Below are 21,386 nucleotides of genomic sequence, written 5' to 3' on the forward strand. Positions count from 1 at the left end.
ATTGGCGTAGAGCTGTTGAGGGCCGGACCATTAGCCATCATCTGATGTCTGGTGCCGTTTGGACGTTTTTCCAGTGAGTTAGGACAACACAGTGTTTCATGGCGAGGGATCTGTCGCCATGGCTACGGCATATGATGACATCCCATAATTGGCGTAGAGCTGTTGAGGGCCGGACCATTAGCCATCATATGAAGTCTGGTGCAGTTTGGATCATTTTCCATTGACTTAAGATAACACTGTGTTTCATGGCGAGGGATGCGTTGCCATGGAAACGGCATACGGTGAGATCTCAGATTTCTTGTAGAGCTGTTGAGGGCCAGACCATTAGCCATCATCTGAAGTCTGGTGCAGTTTGGAACCTTTTCCATTGAGTTAAGACAACATTGTGTTTTTTGGCGAGGGATGCGTTGCCATGGCAACGGCATATGGTGACATCCCATAATTGGCGTAGAGCTGTTGAGGGCCGGACCATTAGCCATTATCTGTAGTCTGGTGCAGTTTGGATCATCATCCATTGACTTAAGACAACATTGTGTTTTTTGGCGAGGGATGCGTTGCCATGGAAACGGCATATGATGACATCCCATAATTGGCATAGAGCTGTTGAGGGCCGGACCATCAGCCATCATCTGAAGTCTGGTGCCATTTGGATGATTTTCATAGGAGTAACGGAAACATCGGTTTTTTTGGCGAGGGATGCGTTGCCATGGAAACGGCATATGGTGAGATCTCAGATTTCACGCAGAGCTGTTGAGGCATGGACCGGTGATATAAAAGTGAAGATTGGGGGACGATGGGACTGTGCCCATTGGATTTACAGCGACACCATGTTTAATGGCGAGGGATGCGTTGCCATGGAAACGGCATATGATGACATCCCAGAATTGGCGTAGAGTTGTTGAGGGCCGGACCATTAACTGTCATCTGAAGTCTGGTGCAGTTTGGCACCTTTTCCATTGATTTAAGACAACATTGTGTTTTATGGCGAAGGATGCGTTGCCATGGAAACGGCATATGATGACATCCCAGAATTGGCGTAGAGTTGTTGAGGGCCGGACCATTAACTGTCATCTGAAGTCTGGTGCAGTTTGGAACCTTTTCCATTGACTTAAGACAACATTGTGTTTTTTGGCGAGGGATGCGTTGCCATGGATACGGCATATGATGACATCCCATAATTGGCGTAGAGCTGTTGAGGGCCAGACCATTAGCCATCATCTGAAGTCTGGTACAGTTTGGATTATTTTCCATTGACTTAAGACAACATTGTGTTTTAATGGCGAGGGATACGTTGCCATGGCAACAGCTTTTGAGGAAAACTCACTTTTGTCATATTGAGGTGTTACGTTATTTTTTACCCCTCCAAGAGGCTTTTTTGTTCGTCACCGCACCCTAGATATGCGTAGCGAGTTTCGTTCGTTTACGTGAAAGTTAAAGTGGGGGGAGTTTACGTTAAAAACGGAAGTGGGCGTGGCCTACGCAATTTTTTACGCAAAGTTCCGGAACCAATTACATATTGGTACATATCATATATGCACCACTTCTGACGCGCGTGCAACATTTGGTGAGTTTTCACATGTGTTGCGGGGGTCAAAGGTTTATCGGTCGCTGTGCGACCGATTTCAATAGGGTCTTCGCCGACCTAGGTCTCAGACCCTAATTAGGGTTCACAGTTCACAAGGGTAGATGGTCATTAATAGATGGCCCTTCAATCTCTTCTTGAAAGAGGCTCTGGACTCTATTTCAGCAAGGTAGTTTGGCAATGAGTTCCATTCCTTTATAGCTCTATAAGTCACAGAAGATTTGTCCTGGGTTTAGGTGCCAGTAGATGGCCTGATGTAGCTTGTCTAGTCTTATGGTCATGCTCGTCTCTTGTGTAAACTATTTGATCATAAAAATACAGTGTTTTTTTTCTAAATTGGACATTTTTTAGAAAAGCCATGCATAACTTCAATATGAGTGCGCTTCAAACAGTGGAGAGCTAGTCTGGCAGCCTTGTTTTTAGCTATTTGTCATTTCTGTATATGTGTTTTTGCTGCTGATGACCATATAACCGGACAGTACTCAAGATGTGACAAAACCAGAGACTGGATGACTTGTTTCAAAGTGGTTGGTGTTACATACTTTGTACATTTTCTCTTCACAGCTATGCTCCTTCCCATTTTAGTTACGATACTGTCAATTTACTTTGTCCACTTTAAACCAGAATCAAGAACAATGCCAAGCAACTTAGTCTCGTTTACCTGTTCCACTGGCTGACCAGCCAGTGTCAGGCTTAATTGAGGATTGCTGCTTAACATATGTCTGGATCCGAACACCATTGCTTTTGTTTTTGCAATGTTGAGTACCAGTTTGTTATTGTTGACCCAGTCTGCTATGGCTTTAATCTCTATGTTAAGTAGATTGTTTAACTCACCGCATGTTGATGCTGTACTGTACATTGTAGAATCATCAGCATACATTATTACACTGGACTTATTTAATACGTAAGGAAGGCCATTTGTGAATATTGAATATAACAAATGCCCAAGCGAACTTCCCTGTGGGACCCCACACTGCAACACCTTACTTTCAGAAAAGGTCCCATTGAAAAAGACTTGCTGCCTTCTCCTAGTCAGGTAGCTCTCCATCCAACACATAGCAACAGAACCAAAGCCATAGCATTTGAGTTTGTTCAGCAGCAGACTGGGATCGATTACATCGGAAGCTGAGCTAAAGTCTAACATCACAGCTCCTACAAGCCTCCTATCATCCATGCTCTTTAAGTGCTGTACTTGTAGAGTGACCATCTCTATAGGCATGTTGGTAGTTCGTTGTCAGATTGTTACTTGAAAAGTAGTATTGAATTTGGGTGTAAAATTTGGAATTTGGAACCAGCAAAGGTTTTTCTTTTATCCTTCGGTAATGGGATAACCTTGGCTTCCTTCCAGATCTCGGGGCACACACCTTGCTCTAAACTTTCATTAAAAATGTGACTCAATGGCTTGGATATGTATTTGGCCGTCATTTTGAGCAGTTTACCATCCAAGTTGTCAATCCCAGGAGATTTATCATCGGACAGATGTAAAAGCATATTTTCAACATATTCTTCTGTAACATTGTGGAATTCAAACATGCACTACTTTTCCCTCATGATATGATCTTTAATGATGTGATGTGACACTGTGTCCTCAACTGCACCCATGGCATTCCTCAGCTTGTCTACTTTATTTGTAAAATAATCATTAAAATGATTTGCAATATCTGCTGGCTTGGTAATGAATTTACCCTCGGTTTCTATAAAGGAAGGATGCATGTTTGAGTTCCTCCCCATTATGTAATTCAATATTTTCCATCATTCTTAGAATCACTGATTTTCTGCATGTAGTATTCCCTCGTTCTACATTTATTCAATTTGGTTACCCCATTTCTTAGTTTACAGTAATGTTGTTTGTCACAGAGAACCTGTTCTGTCTGCAGTTTTTTCTCGTTGGACCATTAAACTTCTCATCTCGTCATTCAACCGGGGTGCACACTTTGACCGGGCAGACAATTTTCTCATTGGAACATGCTGATCGGCAATCCCCATGAAAGACTTCATAAATATTCCCAGTGCTTTTTCTGGGTTTTCCTCATGGCAAACATCAAACCATTGCACATTCTTTACCTCCTCTACAAATTGTTCCTGATTAAACCCCTTATAAGACCTTCTATCATTTATCTTGGAGCCAGCCTTAGGTATTTTGGTCTTGCGTACTATAGCAACTAGGTTATGATCAGGGGTGCACATAACTGGTACGCAGGTACGCATGCGCGGCAACAATCTGAAATGCGTACCGTCACTTGTGTCACAAAGCGCATTTGCGTACCGACGTACTTGTGAAGCTTTTCCAGAAGGCGGTTAGATCACCGGACGACAGAGTCGGTCTCCGTGTGCACAGACAGGGCTGCTGTTAACGTCGGTCTGTACAGCAGCCCTGCACTAAAACAGCTGATCACAACGTTGGACATGAAGCTCTGTACTCCACTACCACCCCCCCACCCCCCCCCCCCGTTGACAATCGCGATGCGCTGTACTCCACTACCACCCCCCCCCCCCCCCGTTGACAATCGCCAGAAGTTGGAGTACCAAACATTGACTCCAGGTACTCATCTGAGAAAGTTGTGTGCACCCCTGGTTATGATCACTAAAGCCAACTGTGAGTGACAACACTTTAGTGCAGTGCTCTGGCCTGTTAGTATAGATGTGGTCAATGCAGGTCGTTGTAATAGCCCCATGTTTATTTGTAGCCATTCTGTGTTTCTACGTTTGATTATGTAGGTATTTCTGTATACCTACATTTACACCTATGATTTGTCTGTAGCTCACACACAGAAGATTGACAATAAAGTTGACTTTGACTTTTGACAAAGGGTTAATGCGACGGAAAATGGAGGATTTGAATCAAATCAGCTTTAAATTGTGAGTAATGGCAGAGGAAAAACTTGGGTTTAGCAGCCTACATTTCTATTTAAGTATGACCCTCTCCGAAAGATCTATCCCTGTATAGAAATAGCCGTGTTCCCTTTTTGCAGAAAATTTGCGGCACACCGCTAAGCTTTATTTTCCATGTGCCCAATTTCACTTCCACAATTACAGACTGATTGAAGTCTGAATAAAATGCTTAAATTTCCTTTGGAAAGTCCTAGTGGTTTTGAGGATGCGGCAGCAACACTGGTTAAGTAACTGAAAACACACTCACCCTTTAAAATGTATTAAACAATATATTGGAAGTAGGAGAATTTCTATTCTTGTCCCAATAAAGTCTTAAATGTGCTTCGACTCTTTAACACTACAACCACTTAAAACTGCCTCAACATATTTCTGGGCGGCTGACTTATTTTGTTACTTTAGAGGCAGCAAAATCAACTTCCTCCTGACAGTTAGGAAAAGCCAACATTTACTCCAACCTCAGTCATTTCCTCAAGTTAAAATCTAGATACATTTGATTGAAGCTGTGGGCGTCCAATAGGGGGGCGGGAAACTCTCAACCTATGTAATAATAATAATAATAATAATGGGTTCCATTTATAAAGCACTTCATATTCGAATTCAAATCCCGAAGTGCTACAGGCAGTGAGCAGGAACAGTATAAATAGACATGACACAACACGGTAGAATTAATAAAAAGCAATAAAAAATAAATAAATAAAAATAAAGATAAAAGGATGGTAAAAGGGTCTAGGCAAAGGCTCTTTTGAAAAGATGGGTTTTGAGGCCTTTTTTAAAAGCCTCCACGCTCTGTGGTGCTCTCATGTGGTCGGGGAGAGCGTTCCACAGACTGGGGGCAGCCGAGCAGAAGGCCCGGTCTCCCATGGTACGGAGTTTAGTCCTGGGGGGTTTGAGCAGGTAGGAGTTGCTGGAGCGGGTGGTCCGCAAGGAGTCATATCTTTCCCTGAGTATTGCAGGTCGAGCAAATATAGAAACGTTGTACATTAGGGAGGATGTTTTTGCTTGTCTTTTTGTGTGTTTCCTCTGGCTGCTTTAGTTCATCCAGAATTCAAAGACATGCAGGTTAGGTGAACTGAGGACTGTACATTTCTGAAAGTGTGATTTTGAGTTATTTGCTGTCTACCCATTACACCCATTATTTCCAAGTGTAATCAAATCGACTGACTATCTTTTCTTATCTTTTAACTGCAGTAATGGGTCACACATTTACCTAGCTTCAGTGGCCTCCCCTGACCCAAGTGTGAGAATATAAGCTTTGAATAACAAAGTATTCCCTGAATGAATCCAAATTAAAATCCACTACTGGGTGGCTTAAGGTGTAATGACAATCCCTGCTCATCCCTTGTGTTTATATAATAAACCAGTATAGCCCGTTGTCTGAATAAACATGCTCACATCTGCTGTGTCAACATGTTAGAAGGGAAATGTTCACTCTAAGAGGAAGTTGGCTTTTCCGCTGTCTCTCCAGTGGTTTGTCATGGAGATGAAGCACTATTGTGGTTTCTTACTGCACCTGCATGAGTGCTTTTTTTTTGTGCTTGACTCCGGTAAATGTATGTCAATGAGCTAGTCATAGATGTTTTATTCAGATAAACCCTGTCAGTGTCCAGATTACTCAATGTACGTAACCAGCCATATACTTTCATTGTGTCTGAACAGCTGCTTCACTCCGTCGTTCTCTTGTTCTGTTGAAGAAGTTTCAGGCATTTATTTTTCACCTTCCACTACATTTTCTTAGCCAGTCTAGAATGTTACCCAGATAAAACTTCACATCTTTAAGGTGGTCAAAGGTCAAGGCCACAAGATGCTGGTAATCGTAAATGATGTAGACTAGTAATGTCATGTTGAATAATGCTGGCTACCAAAGTATGGTCTGAAATCTAAACAGGCTGTCTTCCAAATCACTTTGTTTTTACTTTTAGTTCATACTGCAGCTGCACTCTCAAATTGTGTACTGTTGCATTATTTGGGTGTACTACTTTGTCCTAAAATGTCGCCTTGAACTTTGACGCTTTTGATCGTATATCTGCTGCGCTAAAAACACTGTGGGTCAGAATAAAAACAAATCTGCAGTTTTTTGTTTTTAAAGCAATTTGAATACTATGTTTTGGGAAATACTTAATAAAGGTATGATAGCACATGTAATAGAACGCAGTGAAAATCTGCAGCTTCACCTGCTTCCTGTTTCGCTCATTCATAATTTAGGGGGATTTGAAGTGGTTCAGGAAGGTTAAAGTCTGGAATCTGAACATTGATGATTCTGTGTGTTTGTGTGTGGACTCAAACCAGCTTTAATCTCCCAGGAAGCCCCAGTCAGGCAAGAGCCAGTTATGAATTACTCCGAGCAAATATGCAAACAAGCCCTACAGTGGGATAATGGCTAGTGGTTGGATTAAGTGTGATCACTGTGCATTATTTTGGAATAGTCCACCAGAGAAATCCCCCTCAGATTTAATTCTGCAACAACAGAAATCCCTCTGAGTTTGTGGCACTTACTCACTGCATTGTGGAACAGGAAGAAATTAAAGGATGTATGCTGCTTGACTCTTGATCATAGTTTATTTCTTATTGTCATTATTATGTGTATTGGTATAGGGAGAATCTGACTTAGTGTCAGAGCAATTCATGGCTTCAAGTGTCCTTACACATTGTAAAATGATTCCACACACATGTGGTACAGATTTTGTATTTAGGAAAATAGGAGCACTGATTTAAAGTAAATATTTTGGTTGTGTATGATTTCTGGTATCTGAAGAGGAATGAGATTAGTCAGTGTATCCTTAGCTATAATTCCTGTTGACAGTCTTTTTAATAAGGGAGCATGGCTACCTTAAAACAATTAATTCACCCTAATATTATAAGATTTCTACCTAAATATTACGTTTCTTCCTTCTCACCTCAGTCTTGTTCCTTCTCTGTGACGCTTGTTACTAATTATTGTGCAAATGGGGTGCCAGTACTTTTCAACATCACATGCTTGATGAATATTTTATCCTCATGTTTGGTTTTTCCAAACTTTGAGAGCTTGACTCAAGACTTATGCAAGAATTGAAATTTTGTTTGATATCATAACAACACAAGCTTTTTCAGGGAGCTTGTTTATCATTTGGATTTTATATAGTGTTACTTCATTTCCCAAGTACAGTTAATTTACAATGAAGAAAACACATTTCATGAATATATCCTTTTATATGCAAACAACAGTACCTCATATTTTCGAGGATCTTCACTACTGGATGATTAAAAACTATAAATATTGTTACCCAAAAAATGCGTTGTATCACCCATCTGACAGAGAAGTGGAAATATATAATCAGTTTAAGATAGATAGATAGATAGATAGAATCGGAGGGATGAAACCCTCTTTAATGCAGAGCACACAGCACACACAGTGACATTTGTTCTCTGTATTTAACCCATCCTGGTACCAGGAGTCTAGTACTAGGTTGTATTACATCAGTCATGTAGTATTTTTGCCCAGGCAGCATTTTAACTAAGTCTCCTTTCAGGATTTCCTCCTCTTCGCCAGTTATTTCCTGTTTTCCCCGCTCTTCTCTCAGCAGTTCTTAGTTGTGTTTTTAGATGCTTTTCCTACCCAACAGAGGGCGCTCTCGCCACGTGTTTTAAAGTCAGGAGCAGGAATGCGAGTCAGTGGCACAGTGATGTCATTCAGCAGCAAGGCTGGGCTGCACTTGAGGGAGGCACCCAGAGGTGACGGCACTGAGGGATGGGTGATTCCTCACACGTGTCCCCCTCCCTGATGTGAGGTTTCACAGATTTACCTCATCTCTAAAAAACGTGACCTTTCATTCGTCAGCTCTTGTTAATGTAGAGCTACATTGGGGCGGTGCATTAAGTCAGCAACTTTGTCTCGTCTCCAGTGTAGCAGGGTTCGTTCTGTTAGCAAATGTGATGTGTCACCCTGGTACATTTCCATATGTGGTTCAGCTGCTGACTGTGTGTGTATGTGTGTGTGTGAGAGAAAAAGTGCTGACTCTCCTCAACATACAGGCTTTTTTTAATGTTGGCTTTAAGAGAGAGAGAGAGAGAAGGATGAAAGTGTCTGCCAGAGTCCCACAGCAGTCCGCACACACTTCCTGTCTACCACCCTGACACACACACACACACACACACACACACACACACACACACACACACACTGACAGAGGTTTTAGTTACACTAGCACAAGAGCAGCAGAGGTTTCGAAATCTATATCATGTCAGGTCCCTCCCTTCTCCTCTCGTGTGTTTTCCTTTCATCGTCTTTTCTTCATTTATCTGTGCTGTTTCTTCTCTTTGTTCACTCTCTGCCTCTTTTTGTCTTCACCTTTCTATTTTTGTCTATCCTCTGTTTGTCCTTCTTTTGTCTGCATTTCAGAGACTCTGATTCCTTTTGCCTCCATATTAATATCTTTTGCTGAGTTCTGCCTTTGTTCTCCTTCCCTTTATCACTCTGTCAGCCTCTCTGTCTCACCCCCTCTTCCTCTCTTCTCACTATCGCCTTCTCATCAGTCACTTCAAAAGCTGTCATTTGAAATGGGACTACGACAGGAAGCAGCGTTGGGAGGAAGAGAGATGGGAAGTACAAGGGCCAGAGTTTTTAAGGGCAAACTGAAACCCTGACAATAGGAAACAACAGCTATTTCAAAAGCAATTACACTCTGCTATACATTTGAAAACACACAGGCTTTTATCAACAGAGAAGGACTCAAACTGTAATTTTTGTGAGGAAGTAACATTCCTCACGCAAGTAGAAAGTTCTGTTTAAATTATGCATGTGTTACCATGTTAAATTTATGTTTGATTTGCCAGTTTTTACATCTGGGGCTGCTGCAGAACTTCATCTCAGCATCTTGTTTCTTTTAAGTTTGTTTTTCAATCGTGGTTGAGAAGGATGTTGTTAATCTGTGAGCAGCAAAAGAGTTGAATAAAGATGATGCTGCTCACACTTGTGGTCAAAGAGCTGACACTGGATTCTGCAATGTAACTGTGAATTAACTTAATTTCTGTCAAGCCTCTTTCCCAGTATGCAGACTCACTATGCAGGTCTCTGACAAAATAGTGTGAACATGTCCTTAACTGCGATCTGATCACACAAAGTTTTAAGTAACAGAACAAATCGTGATGGTCTGTGCTAATGACTTGTCAAGTAGCTATGAAGACACTGTTATTTCTAAAAAATATATATTTTAAAATAACACTACACGACAGTCTGTGATTTGCCTGCAGTCCAACTGTCAACATTAATTATAATAAACACTTAAATCACTAGCAGATTCGTTTAGATCTGAGCAGCGCTACACCAGAAGTGTGAGAAAGGGATCTAATGACCATTCACGTTACTTTCAGTCTGCAGACATGAATTCCTGTTAGACTGCGCTTCAGTAACCCCTAATTGCTCCAGTGTAGCTTTTTATTTGTTGACACTGGAGGACACACACTCCGAGTTTAATACAGGGGTAAACTGAATGAATGTGAAGCAAGGTCTAGCAAGAAGATAAGTATGACATTATTTCTTCCAAAGGAAAGGATTTTGGCAGCTGTTGCTCAAATATTAAAATAATATAAAAATGAAAACCCTTTAGAGAAATAAAGATGAATGATCAGATATAGTAAAATAGAATAGGGAAGTAATACAGCATTTGATATTGAGAATATTTCATTCAGTTTGTTGTATAACATACTAGGTATTCATTATGACTGATCTTTTCAATCTGTTTTTGGTCTGAAAAACACACACTGTTTGACATCAGTCCTTCATTTATTAAGAATGTTCAATCTGTCAACTTAAGACTGCTCCTTACACCAGTAGCATAAAACATTTCAATAGTCCCGTTTCTTAAAAGTTATATTTTCTAAAAAAAGGCATCATTTTTGGATATGACTTCTTATTGCCTGTTTGATTTCCAAGGAAACTTGGTATAAGTCATTCATGTATTTCTCTCACCATGTCTGATGATGTCATCCCTGCAGGGCTTCCTGATTGGTGCACGACCAGAAAATGCGTGCCAGCCCATCGAGCCCCCACCCAGGGACAACCTGACGGGGGCCTTCATCGTCCTCATCAAACGCTTCGACTGCAACTTCGACATCAAGGTACAGGGTTACACTGGTGGTGTGTTATAGACAGAAGTCCTTCCTGACCAGGCCACACCCTTAACCAACGTCATCCATCGCTAGTTTGATCCAAACACAACTATATCAACTTTATTTCATAACATAACTTGTTTTGTTCAGACAGGGAATTATGGCCCCTCTATTCACTCACAGGCTTCCCGTGCTTTTTTGGTGATTTTAGTGCCTAGCAAACATAGACAGCATCACTTATTTCAGCAGATGTTAATCATAAGGTCAAGCATCCAAAACAGTGTGTGAGGTAGAGTACACTTATGTGTGTTGCCTCACACTGCAATTATATCAGATCAAGTCTGGTTGCAACAGGAAAACAGGAAGTGGCCATTTCCCTAAACACATTTCCTGCAAGAGCATGTATCCCACTCCACTGCCTTGTCTAGTTTTGCGTGTGATGCAGGACTTGTGGAGCTGGAAGGTTGTGTTTGCCTTATAAGCAGTGAAGTGGTTGAAAGATGGAACGAGAGACCGATCTGTTGAGGCACCATGCAGTGTTGAGGGTGGTGAAGGAAGGATAAGTTGTGTGTATTGATATTTTCGCTTAGTTCAGCAGTATAGACAAAAACAACGCACGTGCCTTGTTTGCTACCGTCGACAGACTAACTAACCCCCCAGTGTCAGTAGCCTCTGAATTTCTATCCACCAGGGCCTGCAATGAATTTGCCTCCTTCTTCACTGACAAAATTCAGAAAATTAGACAAGCAGTCAGTGCTTCTGTATCAGGTACAGCAAATGTTTTGTCCCTGTGTCCACCTAAAATCAATTCAGACATCATGACACAATTCCATCAGATTAATGATAAAAACCTAGAGGACATTATTCAACTTCTGAAATCCTCCTCCTGCTGCCTTGATATTATTCCAACAGGATTTTTCAAAAATGTTTTTCATTGCATGGCCACAGATCTACTTCATATAGTAAACAAGTCTCTTCACCCCTGAAGACTGCAGTCATTAAACCGCTCTTAAAAAAGAATAATCTAGATCAGTGGTTCTCAACTGGTGGGTCGCGACCCAAAAGTGGGTCGCGGACCCGTTTCAAGTGGGTCGCGGATGTGTGAGTGAAGAAAACAAATTGAAAAAAAAATTTGGAATTTTTTTTTTTTTTTTTTTGGGAAAAAAGGCAAACTTTTATTTTGAAGAACCGATTTTCTAACGCTGTGCATGCAGTAGGCGTTGGACTGGAAGTACCGGAGACCATAAATGCTTTTGAAAACTTCTGTCACGTAGTGATCATCTTCTCAATAAAACATCTCTGCTGATGTTTTTTCGAGTCTTCTGGCCAATCAGAATCAAGATTGTTGCCGGAAGTCCCCACGGAAAATAACTTAGCGGTAGAACTATTCTTTATACATCCATGGGTACAACTTCAGATACAAATGAACACATAATGAAATATGACCCCCGGTTTGATGATTGACAGGTCACAGAACAATGGGAGCTATCTACCCTTACCCACAATTTAAAGTAAGTCACACAGACTATCTCCTCTTTACTCTTCTCTCAGCAAGCTGTCAGAACTAAGTGAAAAACAAACAATGGCATAAAATATTATTAATATGTATGATTTATTTATTTTCTTCCCCGAGTGTACCAGAATGCGTAGTTTATGTTAGTATTTCAAAAAATCTCCTGGGGGAGAATCCCCCCAGACCCCCCTGCTGGGGTTGGGTTTTCAGCATGTGTGCCTTTTTATATAGTTCAGCTTTGATTCCATCATCTCATTAAACCTTTTTTAAAAGCATACTTTAGTTCTGTGAAGGGATATATGCACTGTACTTCACTTTTATTAATATTGTATTCTGAAAAGCGTATATTACAGCACGATTTTTTGTTGAATAGATTTGAGTGCTTCAAAATGTTGGGTCGCGATGTATTGACCAAGTAAAAAGTGGGTCCCGAGGCCTAACCAGTTGAGAACCACTGATCTAGATGCTTCAGTGATGAACAGGCCCATATCAAACCTCCCATTTCTAGGTAAAATCATTGAAAAGGTAGTTTTTCAACATGTGTTCCAGTCAGGCTTTCGACCAAACCACAGCACTGAGACTGCTCTTGTAAAGGTCTTCAATGACATCCACTTAAACACAGACAGTGGCAGAACTTCAGTGTTAGTATTATTAGATCTCAGCGCTGCGTTTGACACTGTGGACCACAATATATTACTAGACCGACTAGAAAACTGGGTGGGACTTTCGGCAACAGTTCTAAATTGGTTTGAATCCTACTTAAAGTACAGAAACAACTTTGTTTCTATAGGTAAATACACATCTGAGTTGACAAATATGACATGTGGGGTTCCTCAAGGCTCCATCTTGGGGCCTCTTCTCTTTAACATCTACATGCTACCACTGGCTCAGATAATGAAAAACAACAAAATAAGTTACCATAGCTATGCGGATGACACCCAAATTTACATAACCATTTCACCAGGAGACTATGCTCCAATTCAAACACTGAGTAAGTGCATTGAACAAATCAATGACTGGATGTGTCAGAACTTTCTCCAATTAAACAAAGATAAAACTGAGGTAATGGTTTTTGGAGCCAAGGCAGAACGTATAAAAGTTAGCACTGAGCTTCAGTCTGCAATGTTCAAAACAACAGATAGAGCCAGAAATCTAGGTCTAGTCATGGACTCTGACCTGAGTTTGAACAGTCACATTAAAACAACTAGAGAATGCAATTCCTGAAGAAATTGCTAGTGGGAATGCTTTATGCTGAAAAGCTAACGCTAAACTGCTATGCTGAAATGTAATGTGTAAGAAGAAAGTGAAGAATTTAGATTGAAATGATACATGAACACTGGGGCCTTAAATGTGTGATGAGAGAAGAAAAGAAAGTAAAAAGGCTTGGAAAAGCAGCAGAATATTTGAACTGCAAACTTTTGAACTAACTTGATGGCAAATGATCTGTCGCCATGCCAACGGCATTTGATGACATCCCATAATACGCTTAGATGCGTTGATGGCTGCATCGTTACCAAACCTGTGAAGTTTTGGGCCGTTTGGAGCATTTTCACTGAAGTTATGAGAAAACCGTGTTTCATGGTGAGCATTGTGTTGCCATGGCAACGGCAATTGAAGAAATCTCAAAACTGTCCCGTAGATGTCTTCACGGCTGGACTGTTAGCACACATGTGAAGTTTGAGCACTTTTTGAAAATGTTCATAGGAGTTATAGCGACATCGTCTTTTATGGCGAGGGATGCGTTTCCATGGAAACGGCATATGATAACACCCCATAATTGACGTAGAGCTGTTGAGGGCTGGACCATTAACCATTATCTGAAGTCTGGTGCTGTTTTGACCCTTTTCATAGACAACATCGTGTTTTATGGCGAGGGATGCGTTTCCATGGAAACGACATATGGTGAGATGTCAGATTTGACGTAGAGAACCGTAACAGATATCGGTGAAATTTCAAAGCGTGAAGCATCTGAAGTGTACTTTTTGTGTACTTTCGGGTTAATAATGTGGCCTTTTTGGCAGATTAACTAAAGGTGTGCGGCTGCTGTGGTGGTGAAAGATGAGGCTGAACTTACAATGGGGTTTAATGGAGACATGTTGAACGTTTTTGTCACTTCATGCCCTCAAGGCATTTTGTTTAATTATTTTGCTTAGTTTATTTTTATTTTTCAAGCTACGAGATGTTTTCCTACGTTTCTCATGAAAAATTATGTCTCAGGAATGTAGGGTTTGGGAATTATGGCAGGTTTAAAAGAAAATATGAAGGCAAAATTAAATCTGTCCTCCACTGTAGCTGTGACATCACGCACTCTAAAATCTGAAGAAGGCCTCTTTACCAAGGTCGGAACAATGTTTAATATCTCTAAAAGTACAAATCAGATTTAAAAGTTGTGTTGCACGAATAATGTCAGAAAGATGTGTAACATTTTAAAGTTGGAATGAGGTTTCTGAGGGAGAGTATGAAGGAGCAGTTAGCAGTTGAAGTTGCATGAAGATTGTTCAAGTCTGAAGAGTTTCTCCATTGACTTCCATGTTAAAAATTTGATGAATTATGGAATTTATCTCTGGAATTATGAAAGTTATGAATAAGAAAAGTAATAGCCATCGATTCCCGACCGAGCTGAACGTTTTGATGTTTGAACAGAGTTTCTGCGATGTGGAATGTGGGAGAAGAAGAGGTGCAAAATAACCCGGCGGAATAATAAAGAATTTCGTGCGTAGCATAACAGATAGTTGGAATGCTGTATCAGCATTCCCACTAAATTATTCAAAATGTTAGAGTTCCTTATTTTTTATCTGAAACTTGCACTACTGTTCAAAATAAATAAAAAGCAAACCTGGTATTATGCATTTGGGACTTTTTTTTGCTTTTTCTTGTTGTACCGAACCCGTACCAAACCGTGACCCCCAAACCGAGGTACATACCGAACCGTGAATTCTGTGAACCGTTACACCCCTACACTGCACTGTAACTTTTATTAATGTATCTTTGCTTTTAAATTAGTGTTTTTAGATATCATTTTATAATATGTTTCTTAATGCTATTAATGTCTTTCATTTTTGTAAAGCACTTTGAATGGCCTTGTGTTGAAATGTGCTATATAAATAAACTTGCCTTGCCTTGCCTTGCCTAGAGGATGGGTGAAGAAGATAAAGGGGGAATAGAAAAAGAGTAACCTGCCTTTGTCCTGCCATTTTAAAGCATATAACCTTGGTTAAAGTCTAATTAACCTATGCAAAGTCGAACACAGTGGCTATAAATTAACCCAGAAGTGGGTCAGCTGCAGTTTTGAAGGAAACGCATCAACTATTATTTTGCATACAAATAGAATTTGCTTCACCAGTTTCAATGTCTCTGCAAGATTCATCAAGGATTAAACCTAGTAAAAAAGATGACTACAAAATATGAAGAAAGTAGGAAAAGGTTGTGGCTGAGCTCCATGGAGGTTTTGTTTCCTTGTTTAGGATACATAGCGAAACACAGCCAAACTCATCCTGAGCCAGTGTTGTAGTCAAGTCACCAATTCACGAGTCCAAGTCACTCTCGAGTCACCACTCTTCGAGTCCGAGTCCAAGTCCGAGTCACCAAGGGAGAGTCGTAGTCGAGTCCGAGTCCAAGTCCGAGTCACCCAAGGAGTGTCCGAGTCGAGTCCGAGTCATCATCACCTGTGTTCGAGTCCGAGTCCAAGTCAGAGTCACCCAAGGAGTGTCCGAGTCGAGTCCGATTCATCATTACCTGTGTTCGAGTCCGAGTCCAAGTCCGAGTCACCTAAGAAGAGTCCAAGTCAAGTCCGAGTCACAAGTCTTCATGTATTAATCTTCGTGGATATATGTGTTGAAATGTAGCTGCTGCTCTACATTGGTTTTATCCTGTCATGTTATACTAATCTGTCTATTGAACTGCTGTGAAGCCAGTTTGGCTACAATTCTTGTAATAGGTGCTATACAAATATAAAGCTTATTACTAATATTAATATTATTATTATTATATATAAATAAACTATATTTAAAATGAGTTACCTTTTAGAGAAGTGATTATATTTGTATGCCAATATTTTCCTATGGTGAAGTTTTCGTTTTGCACTTTTATTTTGATAGTAATAAGATCGGGACTCTTATTTTGAAGGAACTTTTACCGGTTAAATCGGTTTACTGATAAAGATTTAGCCCCAGAAAGCACATGGCTACTTAGCATGCAAAATGGTCATTCTGCATGTTAAGTAGCCATGTGCTTTCGTGTTATCGGCTGAATCTTTATTTATTGATTAGATCACGTTACTCTGATGATAGTGTTCAAGACAGCCTATATGTCTGAACTCGATCCTTAGAGTAATGTGTTACGGAGCCTTCTCTTCAATATTGTTTCCACATAACGAGCATTTTGCGCTGCTCTTTTCCAATGTGGAAGCAGAATGTGTGAAAGCATACAGCACGATGCGGGGTGTGTCTCTAGACATCTTTAGACTGGAATAGCGGGGCCCAGTACGTGAACTCGCCTCGCAGGTGCACACGCCAGGATAGAGGACATCAGACTCCATAGAAAACTTGCTCGAGTCCGAGTCCGAGTCCAAGTCGGAGCGTCAATGTACAAGTCGAGTCCGAGTCATCGTGGGGGGGAAAATTCACGAGTCCGAGTCCAAGTCAGCGTACGCGATAATTCATGAGTCCAAGTCCGAGTCCAAGTCCGAGTCCAAGTCATCGTGCGCGAGAATTCACGAGTCCAAGTCCGAGTCGCGTCAATCAGTGTGCGAGTCCGAGTCGAGTCACGAGTCCCGAAAATCGGCACTCGAGTACTCCATCTCTGTCCTGAGCACACACAAACTCACAGCCGAAGTAAAAACAATAAGTGTGGCTTGATATTGAGTAAGAAAAAGGTTGATAAACGCTGTGAGAATGGGTCTGCAGAGAGAATTTCGCCGCGATCCCAACTGTCTGTTATTAGCCTGCAGCCAGGGAGGAGATATCAGCCTGCTCCCTGCACACAGATGTGTGTGTGAGGAAGTCCGTGGATTGGTCAATTTGGACCAATCAGCGGGGGCTTAACGTAACGGCTCCGCGGACGTAACGTAACGGCTCCACGGATTGGTCCATTTCGTTCCGGGTACGGGTTGACATCATGCCGTACCCGGAAGAATCAAATGGGCAGTGACGTATCTCCAACGAGGCGTTTTGGGGAGGTATTTTCTGTGTTAGAGTTTTACTCGCTATAGGGTGTACTTTGAGGGTTTTGACTCTGCACACCGTTTACATGCATAAAAACCTTCATAACACACAAGGGGACGGGTAATAACCGGAAAAGCATGACACTTCTCCTTTAACATGAAATAAAGCCCAAAACACTCTAGATATATATATATATAAAAGTTACAGACGCTGGAGTCCTTGATGAAACACTTCTTATTGTAGAATTTCAAAAATGTACTGTAGAGACATTCTTTCCCAACCGGCAGACATCCTGAATCGTTGCCAGATACTTCAGCAGTGAACACATTACCTTTCCCCCAGAAAACCTCACGTTTGCGGTTTAACACGTGATACATCTGGCAATGGAGCTAGAAGCAAGTGAGTTTTATTATTAATACAGCACCCTCCGTTGATTCCCAAAATGGTTTGTGCCAAAAGTAAAGAGTGACGTTTCTTTTAAAGTTTCTTTTAGTCACTTACATTTTTTCACTTTTGCTTTAAAGGGAACTAAAAGCATAAAACACCATGTGGTAGATGCATCTTAAAGCTCAGGGTTTTCATGAGTTCAGAGTAAAAACAGAAGAGAAGATGGAAAGCAGTGAGGTAGAGAGAGGAGAGAAAAGCCAGCCAGGATTAGGAGAGTGAGAGCAGAGATGAGTAATGGGGGGGAAAGCGAGGAAAGCATGCAGCCTCTTGGCATCTCTCTGCTTTTTACCCTCATACTTCTCGCTCTTACCTTTTCACTCCCTTGTACTCCCCCCCCCTGTTGATTCACTCTCACACTTCCTGTCCACCCCTCTTTCACACATTTATTTTCTTGGCACTTTCTCTCTGTTAGTCTTTCATTCTCACTCATACAGCCTTAGAAGGTCTTACTGCTTCACACACACACACACACACACACACACACACACACACACACACACACACACACACACACACACACACACACACACACACACACACACACACACACACACACACACACACACACCACACACACACACACACACACAAAACCAGAAACATGTTGACAGACATGGCAGTGAGGTGCTGGAGTGTAACCAGACTCCACATAGCTGTGCGTTAGACAGACACACTATATAAACATAACACACACACACACACACACCAGTCTCTCTGAACTATGTCAGGTTTGACATTTAACCTTCTGCAACCCTTGAAGGAGCAGCTTTGACTTGTTGAAGTTTACTCTGATTTCTCCTTGTTGAGAGTAGATTTCTCCATTTTGACTGTATCCTTGCAGCACTTGTTCCCCCAGTTGGGTCATAAAAAGCACATTAATGGTCCCATGACATGCTTTTTCGGTTATTACCCGTCCCCTTGTGTGTTATGTAGCTTTTTATGCATGTAAACGGTCTGCAAAGTCACAAACCCTCAAAGTACACCCTGTAGCAAGTAAATCTCTAACACAGAAAAGACCTGTCTATGCTGCCCCAAAACACCTTGTTGGAGCTTCACACACACACACACACACTCACACTCACACTCACTCAGCCTTATCTTTTCTCAGCCGCGGCTCTGTGGATCTCCGCACAGCCTGGCTGTGAGTGTGTGTGTGTGCTCAGGCTGAGTTCCGCAGTGTCTCGCTGTTTCGCAGACCCCACGCAGCAACCAGGAAACGACACCAGTAATCCAGCTCACACTGTCCGCTCCTCGAGCCTCAAAGGGCAGAGCAGCGAGCCCCGCAACGTCCCGCCAACACGGCACCCAGACCCCACGCAGCATTCTCATCTCAAACACCATTGTAACACATAAACACTGATGTTCCGCTGTAACGGTGGTGGACTCATCAGAACAGAGTGGGCGAGCTGACCAATCAGAGCACAGTGAGCTCATAGGGAGGGGGGGGGCAGGAGCTCCAACAAGCCGTTTAGGACAGAGAGTGAATACACATACTATACAGAGATGCTGTATGAGAAACCAATGTGAGTTTGGAAAATTGCACAATGTAAATGTATTCTAGTAGACCTCAACAATGGAAGAATGATCAGTAGAAATGGCCATGTCATGGGACCTTTAACACTGTAATGCATTTCTCACCAGCAGCACCTCAAAGTAAGTTTTGACACAGGCCAGATAGGTGTTTGAGTTTTAGTTTATCATCAAGTAAAAATACCAACAGAGATTTTTAGAGGTAAAAAAGATTGATGGTGGTCTCTTTTTGCAGTATTTACTTTGTAGAGTGCTGTTTAGAGACTTTACTGTAACTATTGTAGAATTGTCTCACAGCTCATTTTAAAGCAAACAATTAATATGATGGTTTCTTAAAGCCTTCTGTTGATTTCTGTTTCAAGGAGGAAGATGCTACTTGTTTTCCCCCTATTGGTTTGTTTGTCATATTGTGGCTTAACTGTGAAAAGGAACATAGTCTGTTCTTTGTTTTAACTACACCTCACCCCATATGCTCTTGTTAGAAAGTGGATTGCAAGCTCTGTTCTTGTGAATCAACAAGTTTTAACTGCCTACTTACTCACAAACTGATGGACTGCAGTGAAAAAAATGTTTACATTTTTTGCTTTGCTTTTTAGTTGGTGTTATGACAACTGGCCACTTGTCTTATAGACTTAATATTGAGATAATTGAATGCAGCAAAAGTAGATTTCCCAGGATGTGGGAAAGTTTTGCTAATGCTAAATATTCATGGCTTAAAATAGGGTGTGTCCAAAGCCTATTGGTTTACCCCATGTCCCCTCTCCCTGCATTTCCTGTCAGCGTCTCCACTGACACTAACAAAATATAGGAAAAATGCCAAAATAAATCTTACACAAAGAAGTGACCTAGTTTGCTATCAAAAGCATTATATTTAACATATTATAGGTGTGTCTTTGTATGACTTACTTGCTATAACAAATATGTCTCTCTTAATAAATCCATGTGTTTACTGCTTATATTTAAACTTCTCACGAGGATAGCAAAACTAACTTAAGGTAGTATTACGATAAGCTTTGATCACATCGCATCAGGCTGGAAAAAGATGCTGTGTCTTTCTTTCTTTTCATCTTTTCTTATTTCCTTATCTCCTTTCCTATCTCCTTTCCCCCCTCTCTTCTCTCCATTCCTGTCCTCGATTTTCTCCCCTCTCTCTCCCTCATTATTTTCTTTCATCCACACACACATTCACAGTCTGGCTTCACTGTTTGACTTCAGTGTCTGGCTTAATGATTGCACATATCTTAAAACAAACACATATACCGTATCTACACTATTCTCTCTCTCTCTTTTACACACACACACACACACACACACACACACACACACACACACACACACACACACACACACACACACACACACACACACACACACACACACACACACACACACACACACACACACACACTCTCTGCCATTGGCACTCATTGTCTCTCCATCACTATTGTAGTTGCTTTTTCCTCTTACCCATGTCTTCCTCTCTCCCTTTGTCCCACACATGTTCAGTTTGTTGCTAGCCTTCTACCTTGAATTCCTCACACACACACACACACATACACACCCTTCCTCCCTCTCTCCCTAGCCTGGCTCAGTTCCCTCCAGAAGCTGCAGGGAAACAAAGGAATAATAGATTCCATCTTGACTGAGACGACACACTCGTGTGTGTGTGTGTGTGTGTGTGTGTGTGTGTGTGCGTGTGTGCCTGTGTGGGTGTTGTGCAGGGGTGTCACCCCCCAACATTCCCGCTGTGTCGTCCCATTGCCTTCCCTCTCTCTCTCTCTCTCTCTCTCTCTCTCTCTCTCTCTCTCTCTCTCTCTCTCTCTCTCTCTCTCTCCGCTGCCCCTCTATAGCGTTTAGCCACCAGCAGCCAGAGAGCAACGGTGCAGGGATTTAATGGATCTGTGGCCGTGATGGGCAATGAAACGGACACTCACACACTTAACCCTCCGTCAAGTGCTAACTCCTCCAACCACTGTGTGTGTGTGTGTGTGTATGCGTGCATCTGTGTGTGTGTTTATGTGTGTTGCGATAAGACATGATAGAGAGGAGGGCGAATGTCAAGAGAGAGAGAGAGAGAGAGAGAGAGTGTTTGAGATGAGGAGGGGTGATGGGATCATGTGGAAGGGTGTTAATAGGCACACTTGCTGCTTGTGTGTGTGAGAGAGAGAAAGAAGGA

The 21,386-nt window shown here is 41.6% G+C and overlaps 1 protein-coding gene across 1 annotated transcript in view; it reads left to right on the forward strand.

Annotated features, from left to right (window-relative positions):
- rnf13 (ring finger protein 13) overlaps window positions 1-21,386 on the forward strand; it is a 57,845-nt gene that overhangs the window by 10,172 nt on the left and 26,287 nt on the right. The window contains exon 4 of the mRNA XM_034147216.1: window positions 10,445-10,567. Within this exon, the coding sequence (XP_034003107.1) occupies window positions 10,445-10,567 (123 nt within the window). The remainder of the gene's footprint in view (window positions 1-10,444; window positions 10,568-21,386) is intronic.

Source organism: Trematomus bernacchii, unplaced genomic scaffold (genome assembly GCF_902827165.1).
Source record: "Trematomus bernacchii unplaced genomic scaffold, fTreBer1.1, whole genome shotgun sequence".
In the NCBI taxonomy this organism is placed as follows: Eukaryota; Metazoa; Chordata; class Actinopteri; order Perciformes; family Nototheniidae; genus Trematomus; species Trematomus bernacchii.